This window comes from Triticum dicoccoides, chromosome 3A (assembly GCF_002162155.2).
Source record: "Triticum dicoccoides isolate Atlit2015 ecotype Zavitan chromosome 3A, WEW_v2.0, whole genome shotgun sequence".
Classification (NCBI taxonomy): domain Eukaryota; kingdom Viridiplantae; phylum Streptophyta; class Magnoliopsida; order Poales; family Poaceae; genus Triticum; species Triticum dicoccoides.
The window spans coordinates 66,359,021-66,370,265 of record NC_041384.1 but is presented as its reverse complement, the minus strand read 5'-3'; the positions used below and the strand labels follow the sequence as shown (position 1 = coordinate 66,370,265).

The 11,245-nt window shown below is 41.9% G+C and overlaps 1 protein-coding gene across 2 annotated transcripts; it reads left to right on the top strand.

Moving 5' to 3' along the window:
• The first annotated feature begins 570 nt into the window (after positions 1–570).
• On the top strand, positions 571–10,968 carry LOC119267194 (transcription factor IIIB 60 kDa subunit-like). 2 transcript variants are annotated; one of them, XM_037548548.1, is made up of 21 exons: positions 571–865; positions 1,704–1,855; positions 2,028–2,109; positions 2,196–2,271; positions 2,360–2,445; positions 2,521–2,597; positions 3,496–3,552; positions 3,623–3,633; positions 3,733–3,735; positions 5,713–5,792; positions 5,866–5,952; positions 6,107–6,187; positions 6,903–7,040; positions 7,119–7,307; positions 9,100–9,184; positions 9,301–9,359; positions 9,477–9,557; positions 9,774–9,848; positions 9,939–10,022; positions 10,229–10,276; positions 10,515–10,968. In XM_037548548.1, exons 2-21 carry the CDS (start codon positions 1,791–1,793, stop codon positions 10,698–10,700), a joined length of 1,650 nt encoding a protein of 549 aa, XP_037404445.1. In that variant the 5' UTR covers positions 571–865; positions 1,704–1,790; the 3' UTR covers positions 10,701–10,968. The 2 variants fall into 2 exon arrangements, with proteins under 2 accessions (XP_037404445.1, XP_037404444.1); XM_037548547.1 differs by having other exon boundaries at positions 572–865; positions 3,623–3,735.
• The last annotated feature ends 277 nt before the right edge of the window (positions 10,969–11,245 follow it).

The following is an 11,245-nucleotide window of genomic DNA, read 5'->3' as shown; positions in this document are numbered from 1 at the left end:
GACATCACGACGTCCACTGCTCCCTCCCCCTCGTCTGTACAGAGCTCCCTTCGCCCTCCACCAGCCTCAATAGGTCCGGCGTGGGTGGGTACGCCGGACACCAGATCCGATATATACGCGAGCTGCAGCGCCCCGATCCAGCCGAGTGGCATGGCGCACGTCCCCAACTTGCAGCGCCGACATGAGAGGGGCGGAGCCGCAGAGGTGGCCGGCACGAGGTGTAGTGGAAGCGGCGGACACGAAGGGGATATGGATGAAATGCGTGGAAGGGGTAGATAGCGATAAACGCCAATAGTTTTGCGATTGAGACTCCCCGACCAGATGGTACCAGGTCCACGCGTGCGGTGATTCGCGGCGGGATCGAGCGGCCAGGAGCTGACCGCTCGTTCCGTCTAAATAGTGCGTATGCACTTTTTAGATTTCAGGTTGTTTAAATTGTGGGTAATTTTTTGCAAAAACTGCCACCGTCTGATCTGGATCTAACGGCTCTTGTGGCGTTCGGCGGGATCACATCCCAGCGAACGTTCGCCGGATAGCATTTCCCAAAACCAAAGCTGAGCTCTCGTAGAAACCTCGATGAACCCTCGGCCCTCGCCGCTCCACCATTCCGTGTTCCTCCTCCCTTGCCCCGGCCTGGCGGCCGCTCCTGCCTCTCTCCACACCTCCGTGCTGCCGCCCGGCGCTCCTCCCCGCCTCCCGCTTCTGCCCAACCTCCCGTCCGACGCGCCACTTCCCTGGAGTTGTGCTGCCGCCGATCCCAACCCTAGACGCCCCCCTCCACTGAAGCAGCGCCGCCGCCGCCGCCCACGCCCCTGACGCCGCCCTCTACCTGCTGCGCCGCCACGCAGCCTCCACACCGAGGCGTGTAAGGATATTCTCATTCTTACTTTTTGGCCGCTCTAAGATTGGATGTGTTGTGTGTAAAGAATACAATTTGGTTGGTTCTTTTGCTTTTCACTAACTGGACTGTGTTTGCCGATCTTGGAATTAGAGAGATTTAAAATTTAATTAGTGGTGTGTGTTAGAATGCAACTAGCACTACTTTATTGGATTCAAATGCCTTGCATCATGTTGTCAACCATAGATGTGTCCTCTAATTCTGCTGATGCATCCACATTTTGAGTTGACGAGGCTGCTCTTGCTCTGGTGCCATTGCTCCTGAGCCACCACGACTTGTGGGGGACAAGCCAATAAAGCTGCTCGATGCTGTCCTAAGAAGTGTTACTACACATACTACTACTGCGTTGGGACTAGGGGATTCACGCGGACCATTGGTCAGGACGCTGTTGCCAGCGGTGTAACTATGTGCTTTCAAAGATCTCAACACTTTTTTTGAGTTGAAAGTTTAGTTTAGTTTCATTGTTGTAACTTCATGGTCGATTTTGAATAGGGAGTTAAACTTCAGTGTGTTGAATTTTAGTCTTCCCACACTGAACATTTAATCCTAGAAATCAAAAGTAGTGCTTGAATGTTTTGATATTTGTTCGGACTGGAATACAGCCTGTACTGCTCCCGTGTTTGACCTCCAGAGTAAGTGCACACACAGTTCAGAAGCAGGTCGCCCCTCGCATGCTAGTTGTAATGCTCCAACTGTAAAATGTGTTGTTAAACTGGAACTGGATAGAAAAATAATCCAAATCGAAGTATGCTATTCCTTGTATTTACTTCACAATCTGAATAGATTCCTTTTTTTGCTTTTGAAGGTTGAAGACCACATTCCTTGTAATCCTCTTATTTGAAGGCTAATTGGAGTTGGATCATTCTCCTAGGTCTACTACTTCTGTTCACCAATGGTTTACTGTACTCACTGTGCTGATTATTGCCCATACATAAAGGATCCTGACAAAGGATATATGTGAGATCCTCTTTCCTGTTCTTTCTTTGTTATTCTTATTGCATCTGAAATCGGGCCGTATAATTGTTTGTGTACATGATTTTGTTGATCAGCCTGTTACTTTCTTGCTTAATAGATTTCTATTAAGCAGCTTCAGCGGTTGTTCATGTGTCTTGTCATGTTTGATGGTCAGATGTTGTGGGACATGTGGAAAGGTTCTTGATCAGGAGATTTACACCGATGAGCCTACTTTTGTCAAGGACAGTTCCGGAGCGGTTGGTCTTATTATTGTGCTTCTCATTATTCACTTCCTTAATTTATCTGTGTAGTTTGTGAGGTTGACTTTCTTGGATGTGTACAGAGCAGGCTGGCTGGAAACATACTGAGCAGCATCGAAAGTGGGAGTTCACTATCCCATGAAAGGACTTTAATGAAAGGTATGGCTTTTAGGGCACTCCTTTGTTGTATTGAACTATTGATTGTTCTTCCCACTTTGTGAATTAAGCCTGTGATTTATTTCCGTAGGGAGAGACGAGATTTGGCAGATTGTCACTAGCTTACATGTTGGTGGTGGAGATACTATCATTGATATGGCTCATAAATTTTATACAGTATGGATTTTTGTTATCACTCAGTAATAGTTATGAAAAATTATGAGAATGATATTTCTTTTTGTTGAAGTGTAGCTAGCTGTGGACCATAATTTTACAAGGGGCCGTCGAACAACTCATGTTGCAGCAGCTTGTCTTTACATTGCCTGCCGGTACGCTATCACCTAATTAACTGTTTGTCTCTTGTTGCTTTATTGTAAGCCTTCCTATCCATTTTGCCCTTTTTCATATATGACCCTGTCCTCCCCCATTTTTGGTGGGGCTAGGAATCTTCCTTAGTTTATTAGTCATTGATTGCTTCATGACGCAAGTCTAATTTCCTCTAAACAACTGCAAAACCATCTTTACTATATGGTTTTTAAAAATCGCAATACAGTATTGGCGCATTATGTTTTACTTTCATTCTATATCTCTGGTTTCTTACTAGAAAATTAGATGCTTGATCTAGATAAACTTCTGTCCTGGTGAGTTCGTAAAACAACAAGCGAGAAAACCAAGAGACAAGCGCCTAAGCTGTATGAACCTATGGGACAACCAAGCTTCTTCTATAGACATGCACGGCGAACCCATGCCTCTCAGATATACATTCTATATAGTAAGGAGTGGTCTACTATCAAGACTGTTTCCTAAATTCTTGAGTTCAGAGCTCTTCTGAGTAGCCCAGTGATGTTAGTTTTTGTTTGTTTACTATTCTTAAAATACTTCCTGCAAATGGAAATACCTATCCTCAAATACGTGCTAGTAATAAAAAATTAACTTGGTCATCTATCTATGTATAAAAAAAGGGCATCTACAGCGTCCACATGAAACGGATATTACTACTTACTAGACTAGGTATATTCTGTGGGTGTATAAATGGACTTATTATATGTGCAGCAAGCACTATCACTACACGTCATGATTTATTGCTGTGCTGAAAAAGTCTTGTTTCCCTTTTATGTTCTTTGTGGTTCACCGAAATCTGCTCTCTTTAAGCCAATGGTTGTCACTTGGTTTCAGCAAACTATATGGTTAGTACTTACATCCATGCTTAATTGCTTCTCTTGTCAGGCAAAGTAAAAAGGCTTATCTCCTTATCGATTTCTCGGACTATTTGAAGATTAGCGTGTAAGTGAACCATTCTCTTGCCATTTATCTTGTAATCTGTAGTAAAAAGGCTCATCTATTTTTTTTTCAGTTATGTCCTAGGTGCTGTTTTTCTGCAACTTTGCCAAGTTTTGCTACTTGCAGAACATCCAATTGTTCAGAAACTCATAGATCCCAGCCTTTTCATCCATCGTTTTACAGAACGTAAGTTAATCATATATTTCTATGTACCTCTTTATTTAGTTGAGATTTTTTCTTTTGTTCCATAGATGTACACTCTTGTTCTACACATGAATTCATTTTTTCGTCTTTCTCAAGCCTGCCTGCCTCTCCATGTTTCCGCTAACTACCCCAATACTGGTCTGGTTTTTGTTGGTTCAGTTTTTGCATGAATTCTAATTCCAAACAACATAATCTCATGAGTACTTGACAAATCATATCAAAAAGTCTAAAAATGAGTTCCCCCTTCTATTGTAACTGTGCTATTTCTTTTTAGTATCTTAGACTAAATTATATTGTTCCTAGATTCCGAATCATACTTCAACCCTTGTTTTTAAAGATATGTTTCTCCTTTGAGCTTTCCTCCGGGATCTCATTCATCTTCCAACTCTTCTTCTAGGCACAATAAACTTGCTGGAACTGTGGCCCTTGCTTCTTCCTTCCTTTCACTAATAGTCCGACTCAAATCTCCTGACCACTAGATTACCGTTGCTTCCGCTGCACCCTCTCGATATGACTGGCTTCGTATAAATGGGCGCAGTGACTCTCCTGCCGTCGAGATCTGCCCCTGATTTGGGGGTTTGGATTTACATGTGAGAGCCTAATTGATGCAGAAAAGTTATGTTCTTTTGTTGCAAGATCACTTCGATTTCGTATGAATGAGGCATCACCCTGTCTTGATTCCAGTGCAGTAGTTTGTTGGAAAATGCCTCAATTGAGAGTTTCTTGGACTTGTGGAGTTCCTTACCTGAATTTTCTAATTGTCATCCTATGATCCATCTAAGCTCCTAGCAGCACCGTGGCCACAACTTTCACAGTGACATGGAAGCATGCGGGAGTAGGTGGCTACAGGAGCGGGGCATCTACTGTATATCCAATGCCGGAACAACAATTAGACGCTGGCTCTGCAGTAGCAGTTAAAAGAAGAGAAGGGGGGGTAAAACTAGCATATTATTTAGTAAGGATATATATATTTAGTTCGGAACGAGATTGTCTTAGTTAGGAAGACAAATATATGGTCTGTTAGGGAAGTTGAGATTTTATTCATTATATTCTGAGGCGTCAAGTTGAGTCTACTATATATAAGGGACACAATCGCCATGTACCAAGGAATGTGAATAAACCAGTAAAGATCTAATCCACATCCGACGTACTCTCCCTCTCATCTCCAGCGCCATGGCCGCACAACCCTTAGTCGTTTGATCCATGCCCGCAGCGTACGGATGAACCTCTGTCCTGGACTCTCCCAGTCATTGGACCGCTATCCACTATAATACTGAGAAAACTCATGACATGGGGTCTAGTGGAAGGCCGGCGGGGCCAGTGGCACCTCTGTTTAGATGGTGACAGCAAGAGATCTGTGGGAAATGAAGATCTGTGTAAGAAGAAATGTTTTTGTCACTGAAATGTGCGGCCCATTGCACAGTACATGGGATACGCTTACAAGGATCCCGTGAGTGCATGTTAGACTGCAGCCAGGGTGCTTTAGGGCAAGGGATAAACGGTACTGAGGCTTAGAAGGGGCCAAAGACTCTTCATGGATAGTTGAGGGGCAAAACTAGACTTTTGCTACTTAATACTGCATGGCTTACTGGTCAATTGTTCAGTTGTACCGTATGCCATTGCATGAAAAGAAGAAATTTACTGCATCTTATGGTGCGAAGAGAAAAGGCTACACAAAATAAGAGCTAGTGACATGCTAATGACAGAGAATATCTGTCCTCGGCTGTATATGTAGATTTAGTGTTAATAGGCTACAGAGGCTATGAAGTATGTGTAATCAAAAGTTGGTCAAATGCGAGCTAATACGGCTCTTGAATGAGCTTTTCCTTGCCCACATGGGTGTTTTTGCTTGTAAGCACGATTAGATGGACAACTGCACCTCTTGGCAAGAAAATTAACCATGTTTTTATTTATTTGTTTGTTTATGTTTTTGTTCTAATTAACTGGTTTTGTCTGCAGGTTTACTTGGGAAAAGGGACAATGCTGTCTCAGACACAGCTTTACGCATCGTAGCTAGCATGAAGCGAGACTGGATGCAGGTTAGCATCTTCTCCCTTTTAGTTTTGTTTAAGGTTCCTTTGTAAGATTGTAATAGTTTGTCACGTGTTGCAGACTGGGAGGAAGCCAAGTGGATTATGTGGTGCAGCATTATATATTGCTGCACTTTCACATGGCTATAATTATACCAAGTCAAATATTGTAAGCTCAGATGCTCAGGACAGATCTACTTATTCGAGAATTGTGTTCTAAATGGCTTCCTTTTTGTTAATCAGCATTTATTGTGTAAATCCATTACTTTTATGCACAATGTGGGCTTGAATATGATTTGACACATTTGTGCTATGTTTGTCAGGTTGCGGTTGTGCATGTATGTGAGGCAACACTAACTAAGCGCTTGATAGAGTTTGAAAATACAGATTCTGGCAGCTTAACGGTATGTATATGCTTTTCTTGAAGTTGACTAATGGGGCTGTGTATTCATCCGATGACTTCAGTTTCACTAGATATTAGTCACTTCTCCCAAGTCCACACCCTTTGGCAAAGATCAATCCAATTAGGTCGCTCCCCTCACTTCTATAAAACCATGTTCCACAGAATACAAAGAGAAAAAACATACATCTAAGCTGGATAAAAAAATTCTAAACTTTACAAGAAAAACAAGTACCTAGGTTAACCCCTAAAAAACACTGAAACAAATAGAACTAAAAATTGCATTAAATGTTCACAGAAAGTGCATATTACTTGCGCACTGCAATTTAGGCTTAGTACTATGAAGTTAACAAAAATTAGGCAACTGAAAAGTGAAATTTAGCAAAATTGTTATTTGATGTTGCTACACTGAATGGTCAGCGATCAGTCGGTGCAAATTGTTTGGTTATCACTATCTTGTGGAAGTCGTTATTAAGCTGTCCATTCTGAAGCATACCAAGTGATTATCATCCAGCAGTGAGTGGGGCAAGAATTGGACTGTGTGTGATATCACTAAAGCAAATAATCTTTACTTTTTAGCCTTTCAGACAGCAAATTATAGGTGATAATATTTTTACTAACTTTGTTCCAAAATGGCCCCTGAGGATTGGGGCAGGAACTGCTCACTTTTTTTTAACATACAACATATTCATAAGCACTTCTTCACGCCCCTTTGCTAGATTGAAGATTTTTTGGCAAAGGCTGATGAAGAGCCTGTTTCAAAATTTTCACCCATATCTGGAGAAGTCCTCTGCAAGCACAAGGATAAAGCTGTTGAGCATTTTGCTCATGGACTTTGTGAGAAGTGCTACAACAAAGTAATACACATTTACTATGCTTATAATGCATTGGTTTTGATACTCCATTCGCCATTGACACATGACTTGATTGTTCAGTTTACTAAACTGTCGGGTGGACTGGAGGGTGGTGCTGACCCTCCAGCTTTCCAACGAGCTGAAAAACAAAGACTGGAAGCTGCTAAGAAGGCTGAGGAAGCTGCTGCTAATAAGGAAGCAATGTTAGGAGAGTCAATTTGTGAGATACAGAATTCTGATGCTGAACATAACATCACGAGCACTACAGAGGTAATAATCTGTCCTGAACTTACTCAAACTCGTGCTTCATACCCTATCTACTCAACAAATCAAGAGGCGCTACTACAGTGCACCTTCTCTGCCTTCACTCATCTGGGACATCACTGATGAGGCAGCCCGTCCTTTGGGAGATGGACTTTAGGTGAGAAGAAGATGGTGCTGTTTCTTAGTGGGGTGGAAGAAAACATCACTGGTACTGGATTCTTGCAAGACGAGGAAGATCTGTAGTGGCGTTGACCTCTCCTTGTTCCCCTGCTTCTTCATCGGCTCATTCTGCTTGCCAAACAGCCCGGGTTCCAGTCTGGCTTAGACCTAACCCCATTTGGGTTGGCCACACACGACAGACAACTAACCATTTCCATTTTTCTGAACTCAACTCATGCAAAATGGTTAACCCATGGCTTGCCTTGGAACCCTTGGCTTACATGTTAGTGGCACTCTAGTTCTCTAAGCAATGTAGGACTATTCTCCCAAATGTGCTCATGCATGCACGCATCACTAGTAGGCTGCATCTGGGCCCTTATTCCAACTGGGGCAGGTTGTAACACAAAGCTCACAAGATAGGGGCAAATAGTCTACTTATCCGAACAGACTCATGACATGCGGCCTAGAAGAAGCCAGTAGTTTTATATTGAATCAGGGGAAATAAGAAACTTTGGTAGTGGCTTTGTCCCCACCATTTTTATGTCACCCATGTTGCTAGTCAAGAGGGAGCTACGCCCGCTGCGGCCCCGAGATCCCACTATCCCAGTGAGGATCGTATCTAAGAACTGCTGCTGCTGTTGGGATCAGGTTGACAGGCTGACATCGGTTTGTGGCTGCTACATGGCAAAACAACTATGCAACCAGGGTAGTTTTAGGACACGGGTTATTTGTATTGGTTTTGAAGTTGATTGTGTTAGTTAGTCAGTTGTATAGTTGTGGGTGAAACTTATACTTATGTGATAATTCAGGGGTTTAAAATGCACTGATTCCATTTATCCAATATTTTGTTGTGTAGCTGTAATGCGTAACTAGAAGGGGAGCCTTGGCGCAGTGGTAAAGCTGCTGCCTTGTGACCATGAGGTCACGGGTTCAAGTCCTGGAAACAGCCTCTTGCAGAAATGTAGGGAAAGGCTGCGTACAATAGACCCAAAGTGGTCGGACCCTTCCCCAGACCCTGCGCAAGCGGGAGCTACATGCACTGGGGCTGCCCTGTAATGCGTAACTACATATGGAATTGTTATACTATCCATTTTATAATAATTTTGCAACATTGCTGCATGGTTGTTTCCAAGGTTCTTAAAACTTCCAAGTTCCATCTTTATTTTATTAGTCTAGTTTTTATAGTACACTCCTCATTTCAGATTGGGTGTCCACAGCGAGGTGTTAAATTACTCTCAGATTTTTCCTTGCATCTGGTATCACAAGTTTGCAATAACACTGTTTTCTGCAAGTGTTCTGATATGTAGTGCCAATTTAGCTTCTCTTATTTTTTCAACAAAGTTACATGCTGCCTCATCTGTTGCACTTGAAGGACGTGAAAGACAAAAATATACTCGTTAATTCTGTTGGGCACGGTACCAGACTACCAATCATGCTGTGATATCTTCTGATGGAATATTTGAACTGCAAAATGTACCTGTATTGCCTATAGTTTTATTGCATTGTGATGTATGCCTATACCATGTATATTACCTCTTCACCGCATCTGCGTTAGCTCTTTCTTTTATTATTCACTATGTGTGTTGTGTGCCCTATATATACTTGTTTTTGAAAATTCAGTTTGCCTTGTTTCAAGCAGGATTCAGTTGGAGATAAATCTGCAACAATTGGTTCTGGGGAAATTGGAAAGGATTATGTAGCTTCAAAAGATCCTGAAGTTGGAGGTTTGTTAGTTGTAACATGCAATAGTAATTTCAGTTCAGTACCAGGCCACTTTTGGGTTCATATTGTCAAGTTGATTGTTGCTGATCAACTTCCGAATGCTCCTTGGCATCCTTAGGTGAAAATGGTAAAGCTGATGCTGATCCAGAAAGTTTTTCTGATATTGATGATTTGGAGGTACCTTTATCCATCCATCTGTTCAGCACACTTTCAGACTAATTTGTTGGGATCTCTGAGCCTGAAAGATGGCCAGATATGTTATTTGTGATATCTAATTCTCCATTAATTTGATAGGTTGACGGGTATCTTCACAATGAGGAAGAGACGCAGTACAAAAAGATAATTTGGGAGGAAATGAACAAAGAATACCTAGAGGTAGGTATTGTAACTCTAGCAACATTAGGCGGTTCTTAGGGAGTATTCGGTTCCTCTCCGCTCCTCTAACTCCGCTCCCAGAGCGGACCAGACTTAGCTAACTTTGACGGAGCTGCCAAAACGGAGCTCCACAACTCCGCGGAGTGGAGACATTCCAAACAGGGCTTTATTCTCACATGGGGTGCAAGTGTAACTGTCTGCTGCTTTATTTGGCAGGAACAAGCCGCAAAGGAAGCTTTAGCAGCTGAACTGGCAGCTAGAGGTGTGGGCGTGGGAGAGGGACAACAGAAAGTATGAAATCTTACTAGTGTAACACAAGCCTCCTATGTATGCTTAACATTTTCGATTGGGTTCATGATTGCCCATGCATTTTTCATGTAGAAACGGAGACGTAATGATGACTCGAAGAACTCAACACCTGCTGAAACACCAGCGGAAGCAACATACAATATGTTAAAACGAAAGGTAATGAACATATTGTTCAGCCATAGCCGCCCAAAACTTGCTTGTCCTGTAAACGTTGTAATACTCCCTCCATTCCAAATTACTCGTCGTGGTTTTAGTTCAAATTTGAACTAAAACCACGACGAGTAATTTGGAACGGAGGGAGTACATGTTAAGCTAAGCATGCAAACAAACTGGCATTTAATATATAACGTTGTTTCTTGCAGGGACTTGGGTCAAAAATCAACGTCGAAGCAGTTGGTGGATTGTATAATGTATGTTTTATGAGTTTATGTTACTGAATTTATGGTTTTCTTTGGTTCTGTGAGGTTAATTGATTATATATTTACAAATTACGCTTAGAATATCACCTGCATGAAATTAAAATTGCTACTCATATACTCCCTCCGTTCCAAATTACTCGTTGTGGTTTTAGTTCAAGAGGGGAGTATTTTTTTTTAATCTGGTCTAATTTGTTATGTTTCCTGCGACCCAAATGCTTACTGCGAGCAGACTAAAGATGAAGCTAGTGAAGCAAATGAAAAAGGAGACATGGGCTTTGATGGAGAATATGCACATGACACTGGTGATGGTGAAACAATAGAAGGTGGCTATGACTATGCTGATTACAATAACGATGGCTATGCTGATGGTGGTGATGCTGGAGCCTACGAGGATTACGATGGGATTGATTACTAATATAGTACCAAAATTCTGAGAAAACAGCTCAACAAAATAAGTCTTGGTCAACTGGAAGGGGTTTATATGTATTATACTACCTCCGTACCAAAATATTAGCTTTTTTTTAGGCGAGTTTTGTAGCATAAAGAAGTTCCAATTAATGATATACCGAGGCACTGCACAGTGAAGTATATCGCTAACTTCAAATCTTGCACTATGGTCTGGTGAATATGGCAATGTTCAATTATGTTTTTCTCCCTTAAATCGAAGACATACCTTCAGTCTAGTGGACGCCGCACAACAAGATTAGTGTTGTGGTCTGGTGAATTTGTTAATATTGGATGTTCATATTACTGAAAGAAATATAACTATGGGGGCTCTGAGTTGACCAAACAAAATTTTTAGGATGACTAGGAAAACACTTCTTTGGATTCTTATATCGAAGGAGAGATTGAGAGAATTATATTGAACGCTAAGTGGTGAAGAGTTTAATCATATGTAATACCTTAACCATCCCACTGAATAAGCAGATGATTCATTAGACCGTGAAATGTTATCTTGCC